The sequence below is a fragment of the Pseudophryne corroboree genome, chromosome 2 (assembly GCF_028390025.1).
Source record: "Pseudophryne corroboree isolate aPseCor3 chromosome 2, aPseCor3.hap2, whole genome shotgun sequence".
Taxonomy (NCBI): Eukaryota; Metazoa; Chordata; class Amphibia; order Anura; family Myobatrachidae; genus Pseudophryne; species Pseudophryne corroboree.
This window is the reverse complement of record NC_086445.1, coordinates 80,161,786-80,185,037: the sequence shown is the minus strand read 5'-3', so window position 1 is coordinate 80,185,037 and position 23,252 is coordinate 80,161,786. Positions and strand designations below refer to the sequence as shown.

The following is a 23,252-nucleotide window of genomic DNA, read 5'->3' as shown; positions in this document are numbered from 1 at the left end:
CAGTCTATTGCGCGCTGGATTTGTAGCACTATTCAGCTGGCGCATTCTGCGGTAGGCTTACCGCAGCCTAAATCTGTAAAAGCCCATTCCACACGGAAGGTGGGCTCATCTTGGGCGGCGGCCCGAGGGGTCTCGGCTTTACAACTTAGCCGAGCAGCTACTTGGTCGGGGGCAAACACGTTTGCAAAATTCTACAAATTTGAAACCCTGGCTGAGGAGGACCTGGATTTCTCTCATTCGGTGCTGCAGAGTCATCCGCACTCTCCCGCCCGTTTGGGAGCTTTGGTATAATCCCCATGGTCCTTACGGAGTCCCCAGCATCCACTAGGACGTCAGAGAAAATAAGAATTTACTCACCGGTAATTCTATTTCTCGTAGTCCGTAGTGGATGCTGGGCGCCCATCCCAAGTGCGGATTGTCTGCAATACCTGTACATAGTTATTGTTACAAAAATCGGGTTTTGTTGTGAGCCATCTCTTCAGAGGCTCCACTTTTTATCATACTGTTAACCGGGGTTCCTATCACGTGTTATATGGTGTGATTGGTGTGGCTGGTATGAGTCTTACCCGGGATTCAAAAATCCTTCCTTATTGTGTCAGCTCTTCCGGGCACAGTTCCTAACTGAGGCTTGGAGGAGGGTCATAGGGGGAGGAGCCAGTGCACAAAAGATAGTCCTAAATCTTTCTTTAGATGTGCCCAGTCTCCTGCGGAGCCGTCTATTCCCCATGGTCCTTACGGAGTCCCCAGCATCCACTACGGACTACGAGAAATAGAATTACCGGTGAGTAAATTCTTATTTCTCTAACGTCCTAGTGGATGCTGGGGACTCCGTCAGGACCATGGGGAATAGCGGCTCCGCAGGAGACAGGGCACAAAAAGTAAGCTTTTAGGATCACATGGTGTGTACTGGCTCCTCCCCCTATGACCCTCCTCCAAGCCTCAGTTAGGTTTTTGTGCCCGTCCGAGCAGGGTGCAATCTAGGTGGCTCTCATAAAGAGCTGCTTAGAAAAAGTTTTTTAGGTTTCTTATTTTCAGTGAGTCCTGCTGGCAACAGGCTCACTGCTACGAGGGACTTAGGGGAGAGAAGTGAACTCACCTGCGTGCAGGATGGATTTGCTTCTTAGGCTACTGGACACCATTAGCTCCAGAGGGATCGAACACAGGCCCAGCCATGGAGTCCGGTCCCGGAGCCGTGCCGCCGACCCCCCTTGCAGATGCCGAAGTTGAAGAGGTCCAGAAACAGGCGGCAGAAGACTTTCAGTCTTCATAAGGTAGCGCACAGCACTGCAGCTGTGCGCCATTGTTGTCGGCACACTTCACACCAGCGGTCACTGAGGGTGCAGGGCGCTGGGGGGGGCGCCCTGGGCAGCAATGTATAATACCTTTTTCTATGGCTAAAATACATCACATATAGCCCTTGAGGCTATATGGATGTATTTAACCCCTGCCATATATCGCAAACTCCGGGAGAAGAGCCCGCCGTTTTAGGGGGCGGGGCCTATTCTCCTCAGCACACAGCGCCATTTTCCTGCTCAGCTCCGCTGTGAGGAAGGCTCCCAGGACTCTCCCCTGCACTGCACTACAGAAACAGGGTAAAACAGAGAAGGGGGGCATATTTTGGCGATATTTTTATATATTAAGCGCATATAACAAAAACAACACCTTTTAGGGTTGTTTATATACATTTTTATAGCGCTTTGGTGTGTGCTGGCAAACTCTCCCTCTGTCTCCCCAAAGGGCTAGTGGGGTCCTGTCTTCGATAAGAGCATTCCCTGTGTGTCTGCTGTGTGTCGGTACGTGTGTGTCGACATGTATGAGGACGATGTTGGTGTGGAGGCGGAGCAATTGCCGGTAATGGTGATGTCACCCCCTAGGGAGTCGACACCGGAATGGATGGCTTTAATTATGGAATTACGTGATAATGTTAGCACGCTGCAAAAGTCAGTTGACGACATGAGACGGCCGGAAAACCAGTTAGTACCTGTCCAGGCGTCTCAGGCACCGTCAGGGGCTGTAAAACGTCCCTTACCTCAGTCAGTCGACACAGGTGCCGACACAGATGAATCTAGTGTCGACGGTGAAGAAAGAAACGTATTTTCCAATAGGGCCACACGTTATATGATCACGGCAATGAAGGATGCTTTGCATATCTCTGATACTGCAGGTACCTCAAAGGGGGGTATTATGTGGGGTGTGAAAAAACTACCTGTAGCTTTTCCAGAATCAGAGGAATTGAATGACGTGTGTGATGAAGCGTGGGTTAACCCCGATAGAAAACTGCTAATTTCAAAGAAGTTATTGGCATTATACCCTTTCCCACCAGAGGTTAGGGCGCGCTGGGAAACACCCCCTAGGGTGGATAAGGCGCTCACACGCTTATCAAAACAAGTGGCGTTACCGTCTCCTGATACGGCCGCCCTCAAGGATCCAGCTGATAGGAGGCTGGAAACTACACTGAAGAGTATATACACACATACTGGTGTTATACTGCGACCAGCAATAGCCTCAGCCTGGATGTGCAGTGCTGGGGTGGTGTGGTCGGATTCCCTGACTGAAAATATTGATACCCTGGATAGGGACAGTATTTTATTGACTATAGAGCAATTAAAGGATGCTTTTCTTTATATGCAAGATGCTCAGAGGGATATTTGCACTCTGGCATCGAGAGTAAGTGCGATGTCCATATCTGCCAGAAGAAGTTTATGGACGCGACAGTGGTCAGGTGATGCGGATTCCAAACGGCATATGGAAGTATTGCCGTATAAAGGAGAGGAATTATTTGGGGTCGGTCTATCGGATCTGGTGGCCACGGCAACAGACGGAAAATCCACTTTTTTACCTCAGGTCACCTCCCAACAGAAAAAGACACCGTCTTTTCAGCCGCAGTCCTTTCGTTCCTATAAGAACAAGCGGGCAAAAGGACAGTCATATTTGCCCAGAGGCAAAGGAAGGGGTAAGAGGGTGCAGCAAGCAACTACTTCCCACGAACAGAAGCCCTCCCCGGCTTCTGCAAAGCCCTCAGCATGACGCTGGGGCTGTGCAAGCGGACTCAGGGGCGGTGGGGGGTCGACTAAAGATTTTCAGCACACAGTGGGCGCGCTCACAGGTGGACCCTTGGATCCTGCAGGTAGTATCTCAGGGTTACAAGTTGGAATTCGAAAAGTCTCCCCCTCGCCGGTTCCTAAAGTCTGCTTTACCAACGTCTCCCTCAGAAAGGGCGACGGTATTGGAAGCCATTCACAAGCTGTATTCTCAGCAGGTGACAGTCAAGGTACCCCTCCTACAACAGGGAAAGGGGTATTATTCCACACTATTTGTGGTACCGAAGCCGGACGGTTCGGTAAGACCTATTCTAAATCTGAAATCCTTGAACCTGTACATACAGAAATTCAAGTTCAAGATGGAGTCACTCAGAGCAGTGATAGCGAATCTGGAAGAAGGGGACTTCATGGTGTCCCTGGACATGAAAGATGCTTATCTGCATGTCCCAATTTACCCTTCACACCAAGGGTATCTCAGGTTCGTGATACAAAACTGTCATTATCAGTTTCAAACGCTGCCGTTTGGTTTGTCCACGGCACCTCGGGTCTTTACCAAGGTAATGGCCGAAATGATGGTTCTTCTACGAAGAAAAGGCGTATTAATTATCCCTTACTTGGACGATCTCCTGATAAGGGCAAGGTCCAGAGAACAGCTGGAAGTCGGAGTAGCACTAACCCAAGTAGTGCTTCAACAACACGGGTGGATTCTGAATCTTCCAAAGTCTCAATTGACCCCGACGACACGTCTGCTGTTCCTGGGAATGATTCTGGACACTGTTCAGAAAAAGGTGTTTCTCCCGGAGGAGAAAGCAAGGGAGTTATCCGAACTTGTCAGGAACCTCCTAAAACCAGGAAATGTGTCAGTACATTAATGCACAAGAGTCCTGGGAAAGATGGTGGCTTCTTACGAAGCAATTCCATTCGGCAGATTCCACGCACGAATATTTCAGTGGGATCTGCTGGACAAATGGTCCGGATCGCATCTGCACATGCATCAGCGGATAACACTGTCACCAAGAACAAGGGTGTCTCTTCTGTGGTGGTTGCAGAGTGCCCATCTGTTAGAGGGCCGCAGATTCGGCATACAGGACTGGGTCCTGGTGACTACGGATGCCAGCCTACGAGGCTGGGGAGCAGTCACACAGGGAAGAAACTTCCAGGGCGTGTGGTCAAACCTGGAGACGTCTCTTCACATAAATATACTGGAGCTAAGAGCGATTTACAATGCTCTAAGCCTGGCAAAACCGCTGCTTCAGGGTCAGCTGGTGTTGATCCAGTCGGACAACATCACGGCAGTCGCCCACGTAAACAGACAGGGCGGCACGAGAAGCAGAAGAGCAATGACAGAAGCTGCAAGGATTCTTCGCTGGGCGGAAAATCATGTCATAGCACTGTCAGCAGTGTTCATTCCGGGAGTGGACAACTGGGAAGCAGACTTCCTCAGCAGACACGACCTCCACCCGGGAGAGTGGGGACTTCATCCAGAAGTCTTCCACATGATTGTGAACCGTTGGGAAAAACCAAAGGTGGACATGATGGCGTCCCGCCTCAACAAGAAACTGGACAGATATTGCGCCAGGTCAAGAGACCCTCAGGCAATAGCTGTGGACGCTCTGGTAACACCGTGGGTGTACCAGTCCGTGTATGTGTTTCCTCCTCTGCCTCTCATACCAAAGGTACTGAGAATTATACGGCTACGGGGAGTAAGAACAATACTCGTGGCTCCGGATTGGCCGAGAAGGACTTGGTACCCGGAACTTCAAGAGATGCTCACGGAAGAGCCGTGGCCTCTACCGTTAAGAAGGGATCTGCTTCAGCAGGGACCTTGTATGTTCCAAGACTTACCGCGACTGCGTTTGACGGCATGGCGGTTGAACGCCGAATTCTAAAAGAAAAGGGCATTCCAGAGGAAGTTATTCCTACCTTGATTAAAGCCAGGAAGGAAGTGACCGCACAACATTATCACCGCATTTGGAGAAAATATGTTGCGTGGTGTGAGGCCAAGAAGGCCCCAACGGAGGAATTTCAATTGGGTCGATTCCTACATTTCCTGCAGGCAGGATTGTCTATGGGCCTCAAATTGGGGTCTATTAAGGTTCAAATTTCGGCCTTATCGATTTTCTTCCAGAAAGAATTGGCTTCAGTGCCTGAAGTACAAACCTTTGTCAAAGGTGTACTACATATACAGCCCCCGATTGTGCCTCCAGTGGCACCGTGGGATCTCAACGTAGTTTTGGATTTTCTCAAATCCCATTGGTTTGAGCCGCTCAAATCGGTAGATTTGAAGTATCTTACATGGAAAGTAACCATGCTACTGGCCCTGGCTTCAGCCAGGAGAGTATCAGAGTTGGCGGCTTTATCGTACAAAAGCCCATATCTGATTTTCCATTCGGACAGGGCAGAACTGCGGACGCGTCCTCAGTTTCTGCCTAAGGTGGTTTCGGCTTTTCACTTGAACCAGCCTATTGTGGTGCCTGCGGCTACTAGCGACTTGGAGGACTCCAAGTTGCTGGACGTTGTCAGAGCATTGAAAATATATATTTCAAGGACGGCTGGAGTCAGAAAATCTGACTCGCTGTTTATCCTGTATGCACCCAACAAGATGGGTGCTCCTGCGTCTAAGCAGACGATTGCTCGTTGGATCTGTAGCACAATCCAACTTGCACATTCTGTGGCAGGCCTGCCACAGCCTAAATCTGTAAATGCCCACTCCACAAGGAAGGTGGGCTCATCTTGGGCGGCTGCCCGAGGGGTCTCGGCATTACAACTTTGCCGAGCAGCTACGTGGTCAGGGGAGAACACGTTTGTAAAATTTTACAAATTTGATACTCTGGCTAAGGAGGACCTGGAGTTCTCTCATTCGGTGCTGCAGAGTCATCCGCACTCTCCCGCCCGTTTGGGAGCTTTGGTATAATCCCCATGGTCCTGACGGAGTCCCCAGCATCCACTAGGACGTTAGAGAAAATAAGAATTTACTTACCGATAATTCTATTTCTCATAGTCCGTAGTGGATGCTGGGCGCCCATCCCAAGTGCGGATTGTCTGCAATACTTGTACATAGTTATTGTTACAAAAATCGGGTTATTATTGTTGTGAGCCATCTTTTCAGAGGCTTCTTCGTTGTTATCATACTGTTAACTGGGTTCAAATCACATGTTGTACGGTGTGATTGGTGTGGCTGGTATGAGTCTTACCCGGGATTCAAGATCCTTCCTTATTGTGTACGCTCGTCCGGGCACAGTACCTAACTGAGGCTTGGAGGAGGGTCATAGGGGGAGGAGCCAGTACACACCATGTGATCCTAAAAGCTTACTTTTTGTGCCCTGTCTCCTGCGGAGCCGCTATTCCCCATGGTCCTGACGGAGTCCCCAGCATCCACTACGGACTATGAGAAATAGAATTATCGGTAAGTAAATTCTTATTTTTTCCCCCAATGGGCAAAACCATGTGCACTGCAGGGGAGGGACATATATAACATGTGCAGAGAGAGTTAGATTTGGGTGGGTTACATTGTTTCTGTGCAGGGTAAATACTGGCTACTTTATTTTTACACTGCAATTTAGATTTCAGTTTGAACACACCCCACCCAAATCTAACTCTCTCTGCACATGTTACATCTGTACCACCTGCAGTGCACATGGTTTTGCCCATTAGAGGAAAATGTTGTTTTGCAATCAGCATTGAATTAGGCCCAATGTGTGGAGTCTTGCTTTGCTGGTTGTCACTTACTACATACATATAAGAGTAGTCATTCCAATTTTTGGAAGCAAGAAAAAGGTTGTTCTTTTACTTCTGGGTGTAGAAACCAGACGGATCCTCTGTCAGTGATTGTGTGAAAAAAGACAAGTGTGAAAAAAGATGTGTATTTGTATGTCCTTGTATGGGAGGATATTAGAGCCTTCTTGGGACGCAGTCCAGAACCACCATTATCCATCCCAGGCACCACTGTTTGGTCTGATAACAGCACCATGGTGTCTATGAAAATCCTGGCAGCCTCAGAATTAAAATTGTTAGACTCCTCCATAATAGATGTCATCCTTCAGACTCCTCCATATTAGATGTCATCCTTCAGACTCCTCCATAATAGATGTCATCCCTCAGACTCCTCCCTTCTAGATGTCATCCCCAAGACTACTTCTTCCTAGATGTTATCCCCAAGACTCCTTCTTCCTAGATGTTATCCCCAAGGCTCCTCCATAATAGATGTCACCCCCCCTAAACTTTTCTCTTCTAGATGTCACACCAAGACTCCTCCATAATAGATGTCACCCCCCTAGACTTTTCTCTCCTAGATGTCACTCCCAAGTCTCCTTCGTAGATGTAATCCTTCAGAATCTTCTCTAATAGATTTCATCCCTTAGACTCCTTCCTCTAAGATGTTATCCCGAGGCCTCCTCCCTAATAGATGTCAAGCCACCCCCCAGACTCTTCTCTCCTGGATGTCATTCTTCAGATTCCTCCCTCCTTGATGTTATCCTCAAGACACCTCCCTAATAGATGTCACCCCTAAGTTTCCTCCTTCCTAGATGGAATCCTTCAGAATCTTCTCTAATAGTTGTCATTCCTCAAACTCCTCCCTCACTCCTAGATGTTATCCCTAGGCCTCCTCCCTAATAGATGTCACCCCCGCCCCCCAGACTCTTCTCTCCTAGATGTCATCCTTCAGACTCCTCCCTCCTAGCCATGCTTACCCTAATGGCACTCTGCATCTACCTGCAGGACTAAGCTGTGGTTTGGCATATACGTACCCATATTAGGGCAGTGATGGAACAGGGAGATCTTTCTGATACTGGGTGGAGGTTGTTTTGTCACGTGGAGAGAAGTTTGCATATGATTTTAATACATTAAAAACAACTATTTATACCAACAGGATAAAAAATCTCCATGCTAAAATCATTGAGCAGGACGCCATGATAAAGGTTCTTCACCAACGCTCTCGAAAAGATCAGGGGAAGAACGACGGCTCCAGCCTGCGGCCTGCCTGCTCAGTGCCCTCTATATCCGCAGTGGCTGGTGTCAGCGCCGGGTCTCATTCACGGCAGACGTCTCTGACCAACAATCAGGCAGCAAAGGAGAAGATGGAGGAAAAACCCAGAAAAGGGAGTATAGGTGGGATAACAGACATGCTATAGACACTGCTATGTATAACAGATGCTGTGTAAGACCCTGCGTGGTAAGGGGGAGCAAACAGTCCAACATTTCATATGTTAATGATCCCCAAAAGATGCTATGACTTGTACAACTACTGTGGGGGGCGGGGGTATAAAAACTTTTAGGAGATGTATCTAATCTTCTAAAGAGGACAAGCTGAGGTGTTGCCCATCAGCTTCTAGATATCATTCTACAACACAATAGCTACACGCTGATTGGATGCTATGGGCAACTTCTCAATATATATGTATGAAGAAGAACTTGCAGAAACTTTCAAAACTGGAGAGAAAAGGCTGACGGTGGGCGTGTGGTGATGGCAGCACTGGATTGGATGGCTGATGAATCTGTGCAGTCATGTTCTCTTCACACACCTCTTCTGCTGCAGTTTGAATATTCCTCCTACAACCTATGTACTCCAACCTTCTGTATTAAATCTCCCAATAGTTTACATATGTAGTCAAATACAACAGGCACTGGCAGTAAGAATACAGTAACAGCAGAGGAACCGCGGGACCCCCTCTACAGGGTGATGCCTGAATATGGACACCCTTTAAACTCCAATGCATACCAGTAACTGTGGCAAACAATACATACGTGTGTGTGTGTGTGTGTGTGTGTGCGTGTGTGTGTGTAAAGGGTTAATATTGACACTTTTCTCAGTAATGAAAAAAGAATATCCCAGCACTCACTTAGAGATGAAAAAAAAAAGATTATTTATTCTTCATAAAGATTCCATTGCGTATAGACCAATAGCTGCAGCCCAACAGCTGTTTGAACCAGCACAGAGTGGTTTTCTTCAGGGTCCCCTGAAGAAAACCACTCTGTGCTGGTTGAAACATCTGTCGGGCTGCAGCACTCGGTCTGTATGCAGTGGAATCTTTATAAATCTTTTTTTTTTTTTTTCCCCATCTCTAAAAGTGAGTGCTGGTATATTCTTTTTAGACCTTGGATGAATACATTTATTTGGTGCCCTTATTTCCAGGATTAGTAGCTGATGACCTTTGCTTACATAACAGTGGGCACTCTAATTGTGTAACAATGACCCTGGGTTGGATCATGGGATTTGAATTGTTGTCTCACTGCACTTATTATGAAACATAACATTTTCCAATATCATGAAAAAGCAGAGTCCTGCAAATAAATATAAAACTTGTGTTGCCAGAGCAAGAATGAAAATCACTTTCCCCTGTGAATCTGATCTCCTGAACTATAGACACTGTCCAGGTCTTTCAGATGCTTCTGGTTTGCGTCATTGTCATCTTGAGGTTCTACTGTGCTGCAATAAACTTTTTACCAATGCTTACCGAATTGCGTTCTTTGCAGGAGTGCCCCCAGTGAAAGACAATCGTGAAAGCCCCATAGCTTCTTTACTTCTTCCACCACCTAGCTTCTTGCTGCCACCACCGCCTGCTGCAGTTCCGCCTGTGACGGCATCACATGCCAAATCTAGGAGCAAGGACAACAGCACCCAAACAGACAAGAGCTCCAGTCTCTTCTGGCCAAACTGTTCTTCCTTACCTGGTCGGGGGCGGATAAATATGACTCCGTCCAGCAGTCCTCTTTTACGTCACACCACCACTAGCAAGGACAAGTCAGGTTGGTGTATGGACTTTTCCTTTTCTTAGGGTGCTTCAGTTATGTCACACACTATCCATCCATCCGGCCACTTGTTCCTGTATATCTCACTAGTTTATTTTGCCTTGCAGATCATTCCCCTGTCTTTGGCAAGACTCTAGAACCCAAAGGTAGAGCCAGCACTGCAACGCACAAGACTGATCTTTCAGAGCCTGATAATACAATGGAAGTACTTATATAAAGGCAAACTTGGACAATCTCATTCCCGTGGTTTGTAGTCCACATGGATGAAGTATTTGAAGACCAATGTTGGCCTAAGAAGACATTTACGACCGTGCAAAATAAATGGCCAAGACTGTTGACTCCTCCATTGCATTGTTGCGGTTACAGATGGGGGGGGGGGGGGGGGGGGACAGAACACTGATGCGTCTGACCAGCCGTACGATTTGCTTTGTTGATGTGCACTGAAAAGCTGCTGATAGGCAGCCGGTAAGCACAGAATTACTTTTTGTTCCCCGCTGTGTAGAGCAATTTGCAAGGCATTCTGTTATTCCCGACCACCACCAAGAGAGGCGTTACATATTTACCATGAATGACCATGATCTGTTAAGTCTTAACCTTTGCGCCTTTTGTCCTGGTGTCCTGTTTCCAATGCTTGGGTTAATATATTACATTATTTATGACAAAATATGCACGTATTTAAAGAAAATAAGTTGGGTAACTTAATTCCTACAACAAGATAATAGGAAAGTAAAAAAAAAAAGTAACATGTATGTCCAATCTGCAGAACTGACTACAAGACATTGCAATGAGATACATGGTATAAATAGACGGTAGCTGGGTTTTGGTGAAGATGCCGTCCTGGTTGGTGAGGTTGTGGAAAACATGGCTGTGTGGGTTACAAAGTTTATTTTAAACTGGATGGTAATTAAGCCGTCAGCAGGGTCCCTGATTTTAGTTTAGGCTTACTTTGCCCCATAGTGTGATGGATGATCGGCAGTTACATGTATGTGAATGACCCCTTAAGGTGGGGGCACAGAGCGCAGTTAGAGTTGGCACTTGCATTATTGTGGAAGCTGAGTTGCCGGGAACTGTATGTATATAGAATTATACTGGATGTTTGGATTGTGTTCGGTTAAAAAGGTCAGACGAAGAATCAGAGTCACATTCTCCGGAGCGAAGAAACAAAGTGGAAGTTTCATACAGAGACATGTTACATACATGTATTATGTATGTAACAGGATTCGCCAGTGACGGGAGTCCATAAAAACTGCAGTCATTGAACTGAATGGAGTCCTACTAGGTGCATGGATAAATGTGGGGGCATATAGACACATACACGTACAGACAATTAATACAGGAGGGGCTGACAGCCCCGTCCAACACATTGGAACAGCAGAGATTCCTGACATGCAGCAGAGATTCCTGTCTTACTGACATGAAGCCGAGATTCCTGCCATACTGACATGCAGCAGAGATTCCTGTCTTACTGACATGAAGCCGAGATTCCTGCCATACTGACATGCAGCAGAAATTCCTGTCTTACTGATATGAAGCAGAGATTCCTGTCTTACTGACATGCTGCAGAGATTCCTGTCTTACTGACATGAAGCAGAGATTCCTGTCTTACTGACATGAAGCAGAAATTCCTGTCTTACTGATATGAAGCAGAGATTCCTGTCTTACTGACATGCTGCAGAGATTCCTGTCTTACTGACATGCTGCAGAGATTCCTGTCTTACTGACACGAAGCAGAGATTCCTGTCTTACTGGCATGCAGCAGAAATTCTGATGTACTGACTTATGCAGCAAAGATTCCTGTCTTACTGACATGAAGTAGAAATTCCTGTCTTACTGATATGAAGCAGAGATTCCTGTGTTACTGACATGCAGCAGAGATTCCTGTCTTACTGACATGAAGTAGAAATTCCTGTCTTACTGATATGAAGCAGAGATTCCTGTGTTACGGACATGCAGCAGAGATTCCTGTCTTACTGACATGAAGTAGAAATTCCTGTCTTACTGACATGAAGCAGAGATTCATGTGTTACTGACATGCAGCAGAGATTCATGTCTTACTGACATGAAGTAGAAATTCCTGTCTTACTGATATGAAGCAGAGATTCCTGTGTTATTGACATGCAGCAGAGATTCCTGTCTTACTGGCATGCAGCAAAGATTCCTGTCTTACTGACATGCAGCAGAGACTCCTGTCTTACTGACATGAAGCAGAGATTCCTGTTTTACGGACATGTAGCAGAGATTCTATTCGTACTGACATGCAGCAGAAATTCCTGCTATACTGACACGCAGCTAATATACATTGTCTTACTGACGTGCAGCAGAGATTCCTGTCTTACTGACATGCAGCAGAGATTCCTGTCTTACTGACATGAAGCAGAGATTCCTGTCTTACGGACATGTAGCAGAGATTCTATTCGTACTGACATGCAGCAGAAATTCCTGCTATACTGACACGCAGCTAATATACATTGTCTTACTGACGTGCAGCAGAGATTCCTGCCATACTGACATGCAGCAGATATCCTTGTCTTACTGACATGCAGCGGGGATTCCTGCCATACTGACATGTAGCATAAATCCTTGTCTTACTGACATGCAGCTGGGATTCCTGCCATACTGACATGTAGCATAAATCCTTGTCTTACTGACATGCAGCGGGGATTCCTGCTATACTGACATGCAGCAGGGAAAGGACAAAGGAAGTAGCACAGAGCCAGCAGATTACATGGATTACATTACAGATATTGAATGGACACAGAGACTACTTGGAGGTGCTACATACTGATCTTACAGTAGTGGGTGGTAATCTCTTCTGATATTGTGCATAGGTGTAAATAGCTTACATTATGCAAATAAATCAGAGATGGCGTCTTTCTCTGCAGGACGTAGGGTTGGTAAAACATCTATGGAGTTATGTGTTCGTCACTCTGCTTGGACTTGGCTAGGGAAAGGTCCACTTTACCATATTGTATTTTATATATTGGGGGTCATTCCGACCTGATCGCACGCTGCCGTTTTTCGCAGCGATCAGGTCACTACTGCGCAGGCGTGTCGTACGGGTACAAAGCGGATTGTTGCTGTGCGATGGATTTTACGAAGAATCCATTTGCACAGCCGATCGCAAGGAGATTGACAGGAAGAGGGTGTTTATGGGTGTTTTCTGGGAATGTTTGGAAAAATACAGGCGTGTCCAAGCGTTTGCAGGGCGGGTGTCTGACGTCAATTCCGGGACCGGACAGGCTGAAGTGATCGCAAGGGCTGAGTAAGTCCTGGGCTACTCAGAAACTGCACAAACCATTTTTGTACCGCTCGGCTGCACATGCGATCGCACCCTTGCAAAGCGAAAATACACTCCCCCGTGGGCGGCGACTATGTGTTTGTACGACTGCAAAAAGTAGCTAGCGAGCGATCAACTCGGAATGACCCCCATTGTCCGCAATTGTGCAATGTGAGCTTTGGTGCAGCGGAAATGTGATCTGACTTTTAGTACCAACAGGGAAAATGTCCTTTTTGGCAATAAAACAGGCATGTGCTATACGTCTTACACTTATATCAGAAGGACGGTCATCTAAATAATATACACCAACAATTGCTGTTATACAGTATTAATAGGATACCTGAAAAGTATATTTAGAGCTTATTGAAAAGTGATTATACAGAGCCGAAGGAGGCTTTCTATAGGTGTGACTGTATAGTGACTGGGTGCAGCTGGACACTGGGGGGCAGATGTATTAACCTGGAGAAGGCATAAGGAAGTGATAAACCAGTGATATGTGCAAGGTGATATAGACACCAGCCAATCAGATTCTAAATGTTAATTTACATATTGGAGCTGATTGGCTGCTGCCTTTATCACCTTGCATTTATCACTGGTTTTTCACTTCCTTATTCCTTCTCCAGGTTAATACATCTGCCCCTGTGTTCTGTATACAGGCTGTATAAGTAAATTATGATGTGACATATTCTGTATCAGCTACAGAATCTTGTGCTCCACACGCAGGACAGGTGTCTGACTAATAAATGGTAACACTGTAGAGTTACCTATCCCTGGCAGAGATACATTTCCAATACACTTCTCTCTGTGTGCGCCTGAAATGAGAACTGCGACAGGCGCAATTGGGACACACAATGTAGACTTATGCGCATTTGATACAAAAAACACTCCAAGACGTCTGACCTGGTCATTGCGTACCCCTCTGAATCAGCCCCATTAAGTTTTATTTAGGTTACAGAATTGTCTTTACTGTGGGAGACAAATTTTATTTTCCATTTTAATTCCGTCTATTTCCAGTGCAGTGAAGCATGGTTGTAAGGTTAAGAAGACAGGAGGGTAACAAGGCGTGTAATGGTGGTCATTCCGAGTTGATCGCTAGCTGCATTTGTTCGCAACGCAGCGATCAGGCTTAAAAACGGCAGTTGTGCGCATGCGTATGCTGCGCAATGCGCACTTGCGACGTACGGGCACAACGAACGATGCAGTTTTGCACAGGGTCTAGCGATGCATTTCAGTCACACTGGTAGCCGCAGAGTGATTGACATGAAGTGGGCGTTTCTGGGTGGCAACTGACCGTTTTCAGGGAGTGTTCGTAAAAACGCAGGCGTGCCAGGGAAAACGCAGGCGTGGCTGGGCGAATGCTGAGCGGGTGTGTGATGTCAAATCCGGAACTGAACAGTCTGAAGTGATCGCAAGCGCTGACTAGGTTTGAAGCTACTCTGAAACTACACAAAAAAAATTTGCAGGCGCTCTGCGATAAAAACGTTCGCACTTCTGCTAAGCTAAAGTACACTCCCAGTGGGCGGCGGCATAGCGTTTGTACGGCTGCTAAAAACTGCTAGCGAGCGATCAACTCAGAATGACCCCCAATGTCCGCTAAGTGACAGCAAATACACAGAGGTCACGTGATAGGTTTATAAGAGGGGTTTTTTTCTGTTCCTGTCGTATTTACTAACGTTCCTTTGTGAGCATAACTGCTGATGCGGCATCTGTTTTCCATAGTCAGACCTGAATGCATGTGTTATGTGCCAGCAATCATACATTGTTATGTATATAAGGTTCTAGGACCACCTTAATACATGTGTATCTTATTTGTCTGTTATGTGGAATCACTTAAGCTATTTTCAGTTTCCATGTTATGTATAAGGATGCAGAGTCTTTCTGCACACGGAACCTATTATATAGCTCAACCATACAGAATACCACAGGTCGCATAATCGGAACTCTTTAGGTGTTTACAGTATTAAAAACCATAGTTACTGTAGTTACCTTTTGGCACTTTAAAGTATCACTCTTTGGAACGTGGAATAGAAATTTGAGGTACCGATGCAAGGGGTATGTGGGTCATTCGGTCGACAGTCATTAGGTCGACCACTATTGGTCGACTTGCATTAGGTTGAAATGAACAAAGTCGACATGAGTTTTTTTACTTTTTTTGTGTCTGTTTTCTTCGTAAAGTGACGGAGAACCCCAATTAGTGTACCGCGGCCCCTCGCATGGTGAGCGAGCTTCGGGCAAGGTTTACCGTTCCCAGTCGTAGTCCACGTGGATGGTAAAGTATGAAAAAGTTAAGAAAGTGAAAAAAAAAATTAAAATGTGAAAAACTAATGACCACGTCGATCTAATGCATGTCGACCTAATGGCCGTATCCCGATGCAAGAGAGGTATTGTTTAATTTAACAGTCCATTAATAATCGTTAAGGTAAATGTTTTCATAGCCAGTTCAGGAAAAAAGGCTTAAGGAAAGTATCATTGATATGGTGGGAAACTGAAATAATGATGAAAACTCTTGATAAGCATCTGGGATGTGCTACTGCTAGAACTGAATCTGCACCTAAGATTGTTCCGTCCTTGTTGGGAGTCATCAGTGTAGGCTACTGCCTTCTGCTCAGGCTGTAAATCATTATTATTAAGGCGTCACAGCACGGCGCTCCGCAGCAGCGACACTTGGATTTGGTGAGGTCATGCTCTATTTCAACTTGTCTTCTCAAAGAGCTTGCAGACAACATGGTCATTCATCATCTGAAAGTATGTGGTCATTCATCATCAGAAAGTATGGTAATTCATCATCATATGTTCGATATATGCAGCACGCCTATTGCAAAGTGTCGGTGCAAATATTCCCTATTGTGATATGCAATCATATTCTGCCACCTGTAGCTGAGGGGGAAGTAGTGCTCGCTGTGCTATGGTGACCAGTGTTTGCTTCTGTTTAAAGCTTTCGTAGCATTGATGGCTTTTGGGCTTTTATATGTTATTCTGCACACGCCCCTTGTCTTCCCTAAACCTCTTTGAAATATATTTTTTATAATGAAAGTTCTTTTGTAAAAAAAATAAATATTTAAAGAAAGTTTCTGCGTGTTCATTGTACTTGTGGATCGACTTTTAGACCCACGCGTTTTGACAGAATTGTAGGCACACAACTTCAGCAAAGGGAATTTAGCATTGATAGGGGTAAATCAATCTCTATAAGGATACAGCCCTGTAGTGCACTCAGAAGCGGAGCCTAAACAGAGGAGCTGATTCGTATTTGAACACAAGTCTGTTTTGTGGTAATGCAAGATTAAATACTGTGAGAATTATCAGTTGCTAAACGCCATTATAAAATATACAGTAACTAGCATATCAAAGTAATATTTATTCATTTATTATTATTTATTAGTGTTATTTATTATTATACTTTATTGATATGGCGCCACAATGGAACTGCAGCGCCCAATACAGAGTACATAAACAAATGAGCAAAACAAGAAAAAAAAAGAATTTGAGACAATATAGGACAAGAACAAGGTATATACAGAAAACCAGGGGTTAGGTGCCATCAAAGGGAGTATTGAGTATAAGATTTTTCTCTAACGTCCTAGTGGATGCTGGGGACTCCGTAAGGACCATGGGGAATAGACGGGCTCCGCAGGAGACAGGGCACTCTAAGAAAGAATTAGGACTACTGGTGTGCACTGGCTCCTCCCTCTATGTCCCTCCTCCAGACCTCAGTTTGAATCTGTGCCCGGACAGAGCTGGGTGCTTTTAGTGAGCTCTCCTGAGCTTGCTAATAAAGAAAGTATTTTATTAGGATTTTTTATTTTCAGAGAGATCTGCTGGCAACAGACTCTCTGCTACGTGGGACTGAGGGGAGAGAAGCAAACCTACTAACTGGGGATAGATTGCGCTTCTTAGGCTACTGGACACCATTAGCTCCAGAGGGATCGAACACCGGAACTCAACCTTGGTCGTCCGTTCCCGGAGCCGTGCCGCCGTCCCCCTCGCAGAGCCAGAAGATAGAAGCCGGCGAGTGAAGCAAGAAGACATCAAAATCTGCGACACAAGACTCCTGTCTTCATATGAGGTAGCGCACAGCACTGCAGCTATGCGTCATTGCTTTCACACTAACCCACACACTCCGGTCACTGTAGGGTGCAGGGCGCAGGGGGGGGGCGCCCTGGGCAGCAATTGAGTACCTCCTGGCAAAATAGAGCATATATACAGCTGGGCACTGTATATATGCATGAGCCCCCGCCATTATTTTACACAAAATCGCGGGACAGAAGCCCGCCGCTGAGGGGGTGGGGCTTCTGCCTCAGCACTCACCAGCGCCATTTTCTCTCCACAGCTCCGCTGAGAGGAAGCTCCCCAGGCTCTCCCCTGCAGAAGCACGATAGAAGAGGGTGAAAAGAGAGGGGGGGCACATAAATTTGGCGTAAAAATAAGATATATAGCAGCTACTGGGTTAACACTACGTTACTGTTTGATTCCTGGGTCATATAGCGCTGGGGTGTGTGCTGGCATACTCTCTCTCTGTCTCTCCAAAGGGCCTTGTGGGGGAACTGTCTTCAAATAGAGCATCCCCTGTGTGTGTGGTGTGTCGGTACGTGTGTGTCGACATGTCTGAGGTAAAAGGCTCCCCTAAGGAGGAGATAGAGCAAATATGTGTGTGAGGGTGTCTCCGTCGACAACGCCGACACCTGTTGGATATGTGTAATTAAGTGCTGAGGTAAATTTATTGCACAAAAGATTAGAGAACAGATAGGAAATCTACCCATGTCTGTCCCTCTGTCGCAGAGACCTTCAGTGTCTCTCAATGCTCACTATCCAAAATAATAAACACTGATGTCGACACGGAGATTGACTCCAGTGTCGACTACGATAATGCAAAGTTACAGCCAAAATGGCAGAAAAGTATTCAATATATGATTATTGTAATAAAAGAGGATTTGCATATCACTGATGACTCATCTGTCCCTGACACAAGGGTACACATGTTTAAGGGGAAGAAAGCTGAGGTAAATTTTCCTCCTGTCATGAGGAAAAAGAGCGGGAATCTCCAGACAAGAGACTGCAGTTTCCCACAAAGAATTTTCAGGCAGTATCCTTTCCCCACTAGGGCCACGATACGATGGGAATCTTCCCCTAGGGTGTCACGTTTGCCCAAAAGGTAACCTGTCGTAACAGCTATTCTCAGGGATCCTGCAGATAGCGTGCACATTCTGGTACACTACTCAGACCGGCGATTGTGTCGGCATGGGTTTATAGCGCTGGGGCAGAGTGGACAGGTACCTTATCAGCAGAGATTGAGACCCTAGTATGTAGATATATATATAGATATATGTACATATAGAGATATATATATATATTAAAGATGTTGTGTTAAGAGATTGAGTATACTGGGTCCTAGAGACATGAGTATACTGGGTCCTAGAGACAAAGCTATGTCGATTTCTGCTTGACGTGTCCTGTAGAATATGCAATGGACAGATGATGCCGACTTAAGAGGCATATGGAAGGCTGAGGATTGTGTGGAGAAGGGTTCTCGGACCTGGTCTCCACAGCTATAGCTATAGCTGGTAATTCTGTTGTTTTGTCTTATATTCCTGCACAGCCTAGGAAAGCGCGACATTATCAAATGCAGCCTTTAGAACAAAGAAACAAAGTCCGAGGTGCGTCCTTTCTTGCCAGAGGCGGGGGCAGAGGAAAGAAGCTGCACAACACAGCTAGGTCCCAGGAACAGAAGTCCTCCCCGGCCTCTACAAAAATCCACCGCATGTCGCTGGGGCTCCACAGGCGGAGCTAGGCCCGGTGGGGGCACGCCTGCGTAAGTTCAGCCACAAGTGGGTTCACTCCCTGTTAGGTCCCTGGGCAATAGATATTGTGTCTCAGGGATGGACTTTGAGAAGATGCCCCCTCACCGACGGCCCTGCCGGCTTCCCCCCACGAGAGGGAAACAGTGTTAACTGCAATTCACAAATTGTATCTTCAGCAGGTGGTGGTCAAGGTTCCCCTCCTTCAACAGGGAAAGGGTTATTATTCGACCATGTTTGTAGTACCGAAACCGGACGGTTCGGTCTGACCCATATTGAATTTAAAATTCCTGAACATATACCTGAAAAGGTTCAAGTTCAAGATGGAATCGCTCAGAGCGGTCATCGCAAGCCTGGAAGGGGGGGATTATATGGTGTCTCGGGACATAAAGGATGCATACCTTCATGTCCCCATTTATCCACCTCATCAGGCGTACCTCAGATTTGTGGTACAGGATTGTCATTACCCATTCCAGACGTTGCCGTTTGGTCTGTCCACGGCACCGAGAATATTTACCAAGGTAATGGCAGAAATGATGATGCTTCTGCGAAAGCAAGGAGTTACAATTATCCCATACTTGGACGATCTCCTCATAAAGGCGAGGTCCAGAGAGCAGTTGCTGATCAGCGTAACACACTCTCGGGAGGTGTTGCAACAGCACGGCTGGGTTCTGAATATTCCAAAGTCGCAGCTGATTCCTACGACGCGTCTACCCTTCTTGGGCATGATACTGGCCACAGACCAGAAGAAGGTTTTTCTCCCGGCGGAGAAGGCTCAGGAGCTCGTGACTCTGGTCAGAGGCCTCTTAAAACCAAAACAGGTGTCAGTGCATCAATGCACGCGAGTCCTGGGAAAGATGGTGGCGTCATACGAAGCCATTCCCTTCGGCAGGTTCCATGCGAGGACCTGTCAGTGGGATCTGTTGGACAGGTGGTCCGGATCGCATCTTCAGATGCAGCGGCTGATCACCCTATCCCCCAGGGCCAGGGTGTCTCTTCTGTGGTGGCTGCAGAGTGCTCACCTTATCGAGGGTCGCAGGTTCGGCATTCAGGACTGGGTCCTGGTGACCACGGATGTAAGCCTCCGAGGGTGGGGGGCAATCACACAGGGAAGAAATTTCCAGGGTCTGTGGTCAAGTCAGGAGGCTTGTCTGCACATCAATATCCTGGAACTAAGGGCCATATACAACGCCCTAAGTCAAGCAGAGCCTCTGCTTCGCTACCAACCGGTGCTGATTCAAGCAGACAACATCACCGCAGTGGCTCATGTAAACCGCCAAGGCGGCACAAGGAGCAGGGTGGCGATGGCGGAAGCCACCAGAATTTTTAGCGGGGCGGAGAATCACGTAAAAGCACTGTTAGCAGTGTTCATTCCGGGAGTTGACAACTGGGAAGCAGACTTCCTCAGCAGGCACAACCTCCACCCGGGAGAGTGGGGACTTCATCAAGAAGTCTTCACACAGATTACAAAAAGCTACAAATGTATTGCGCCAGGTCAAGAAACCCTCAGGCGATAGCTGCGGACACACTAGTGACACCGTGGGTGTTCCAGTCGGTTTATGTATTTCCTCCTTTTCCTCTCATACCCAAGGTGCTGAAAATCGTAAGAAAAAGAGGAGTGAGAACAATACTCATTGTTCCGGTTTGGCCAAGAAGGACTTGGTATCCGGAATTGCAAGAAATGCTCACAGAGGACCCATGGCCTCTGCCTCTCAGACAGGATCTGTTGCAACAGGGGCCCTGTCTGTTCTAAGACTTACCGCGGCTGCGTTTGACGGCATGGCGGTTGAACGCCGGATCCTAGCAGAAAAAGGCATTCCGGATGAGGTTATTCCTACGCTAATAAAGGCTAGGAAGGACGTGACGGCTAGGCATTATCACCGTATATGGCGAAAATATGTTGCTTGGTGTGAGGCCAGGAATGCCCCTACGGAGGAATTCCAGCTGGGCCGTTTCCTTCACTTCCTACAGTGGGGAGTGACTTTGGGCTTAAAATTGGGGTCCATTGAGGTCCAGATTTCAGCCCTATCCATTTTCTTTCAAAAGGAACTGGTTTCTCTTCCTGAAGTTCAGACGTTTGTAAAGGGAGTGCTGCATATTCAGCCCCTTTTGTGCCACCAGTGGCACCTTGGGATCTTAACGTGGTGTTGAGTTTCCTGAAATCACACTGGTTTGAGCCACTTAAAACCGTGGAGTTAAAATATCTCACGTGGAAGGTGGTCATGCTGTTGGCCTTAGCTTTGGCTAGGCGTGTGTCAGAAGTGGCGGCTTTGTCACATAAAAGCCCCTATCTGGTTTTCCATATGGACAGGGCAGAATTACGGACTCGTCCACACTTTCTGCCAAAAGTGGTGTCATCTTTTCATTTGAACCAACCTATTGTAGTGCCTGCGGCTACTCGTGACTTGGAGGATGCCAAGTTACTAGAGGTAGTCAGGGCTTTGAAGGTTTATGTAGCCAGAACGGCTGGAGTCAGGAAAACTGAGTCGTTGTTTATCCTGTATGCATCCAACAAGCTGGGTGCTCCTGCTTCAAAGCAAACTATTGCTCGCTGGATCTGTAACACGATTCAGCAGGCCCTGCTTCAAAGCAAACTATTGCTCGCTGGATCTGTAACACGATTCAGCAGGCTCATTTTGCGGCTGGATTGCCGCCTCCAAAATCAGTAAAAGCCCATTCCACAAGGAAGGTGGGCTCTTCTTGGGCGGCTGCCCGAGGGGTCTCGGCATTACAGCTTTGCCGAGCAGCTACTAGGTCGGGTTCAAACACTTTTGCAAAATTCTACAAGTTTGATACCCTGGCTGAGGAGGACCTTGTGTTTGCTCATTCGGTGCTGCAGAGTCATCCGCACTCTCCCGCCCGTTTGGGAGCTTTGGTATAATCCCCATGGTACTTACGGAGTCCCCAGCATCCACTAGGACGTTAGAGAAAATAAGATTTTACTTACCGGTAAATCTATTTCTCGTAGTCCGTAGAGGATGCTGGGCGCCCGTCTCAAGGCCCTCATTCCGAGTTGTTCGCTCGCAAGGCGATTTTAGCAGAGTTACACACGCTAAGCCGCCGCCTACTGGGAGTGAATCTTAGCTTCTTAAAATTGCGAACGATGTATTCGCAATATTGCGATTACAAACTACTTAGCAGTTTCAGAGTAGCTTCAGACTTACTCGGCATCTGCGATCAGTTCAGTGCTTGTCGTTCCTGGTTTGACGTCACAAACACACCCAGCATTCGCCCAGACACTCCTCCGTTTCTCCAGCCACTCCTGCGTTTTTTCCGGAAACGGTAGCGTTTTCATCCACACGCCCATAAAACGCCGTGTTTCCGCCCAGTAACACCCATTTCCTGTCAATCACATTACGTTCGCCGGAGCGAAGAAAAAGCTGTGAGTAAAAAAACTATCTTCATAGCAAAATTACTTGGCGCAGTCGCAGTGCGAACATTGCGCATGCGTACTAAGCAGAAAAACGCTGCGATGCAAAGAAAATTACCGAGCGAACGACTCGGAATGAGGGCCCAAGTGCGGACTTCTTCTGCAATGCTTGTATATAGTTATTGCTTACATAAGGGTTATGTTATGGTTGCATCAGGTTGGTCTGATGCTCTGTTGTTGTTCATACTGTTAACTGGGTAAGTTTATCACGAGTTATACGGTGTGATTGGTGTGGCTGGTATGAGTCTTGCCCTGGATTTTAAAATCCTTTCCTTGTACTGTCAGCTCTTCCGGGCACAGTTTCCTTAACTGAGGTCTGGAGGAGGGACATAGAGGGAGGAGCCAGTGCACACCAGTAGTCCTAATTCTTTCTTAGAGTGCCCTGTCTCCTGCGGAGCCCGTCTATTCCCCATGGTCCTTACGGAGTCCCCAGCATCCACTACGGACTACGAGAAATAGATTTACCGGTAAGTAAAATCTTATTATTACACCCTTCTGATGAAACTGTACACATTAGCGGTGAAACGCGTCAACAAGTTTTCTGATCAGAGATTGCTGCGTGTTTCCAAGTAAGAAACAGGAGCAGGCTTTTTGTCTCCGTATGTATTGAGCACACATTTATTGGAAATTACAAACAAACATACGTAACAGGGTCCGAGTTTGCCGGAAGTGCAGAATGCCGGCCAATCACCGCCTTTTGTTTAAATTGGCGATCATTTACAATGCATGGTATTACCTTGTAAATTAATGCGGATTTAATAAAGCCTCCTGAAACGTCCTGCATTTGTGAGTATGCGCAGAGTGATTTCCCGCTAGTTATACCCTGCATCAGCCCCTTATAGGCTACATCCTAGTGAAGGGTTTTCCACTTTGTTTAAGGACTTTACTAAATCTTTTTCCTTAGTAACAGTCCCATGTGGGCTCCCGACCTGTGCACTATTCACCAGGATTGTGTCCTGCAT

At 46.7% G+C, this 23,252-nt stretch overlaps 1 protein-coding gene across 2 annotated transcripts in view; it reads left to right on the top strand.

Moving 5' to 3' along the window:
- The window catches only part of AMOTL1 (angiomotin like 1), a 216,611-nt gene extending 206,455 nt beyond the window's left edge, over positions 1–10,156 (top strand). For both annotated transcript variants that reach the window (XM_063951456.1, XM_063951457.1), the window contains 3 exons: positions 7,912–8,150; positions 9,516–9,788; positions 9,899–10,156. In XM_063951456.1, coding sequence (XP_063807526.1) covers positions 7,912–8,150; positions 9,516–9,788; positions 9,899–10,008 — 622 coding nt within the window. In that variant the 3' untranslated portion in view covers positions 10,009–10,156. The remainder of the gene's footprint in view (positions 1–7,911; positions 8,151–9,515; positions 9,789–9,898) is intronic.
- Positions 10,157–23,252: the final 13,096 nt, after the last annotated feature.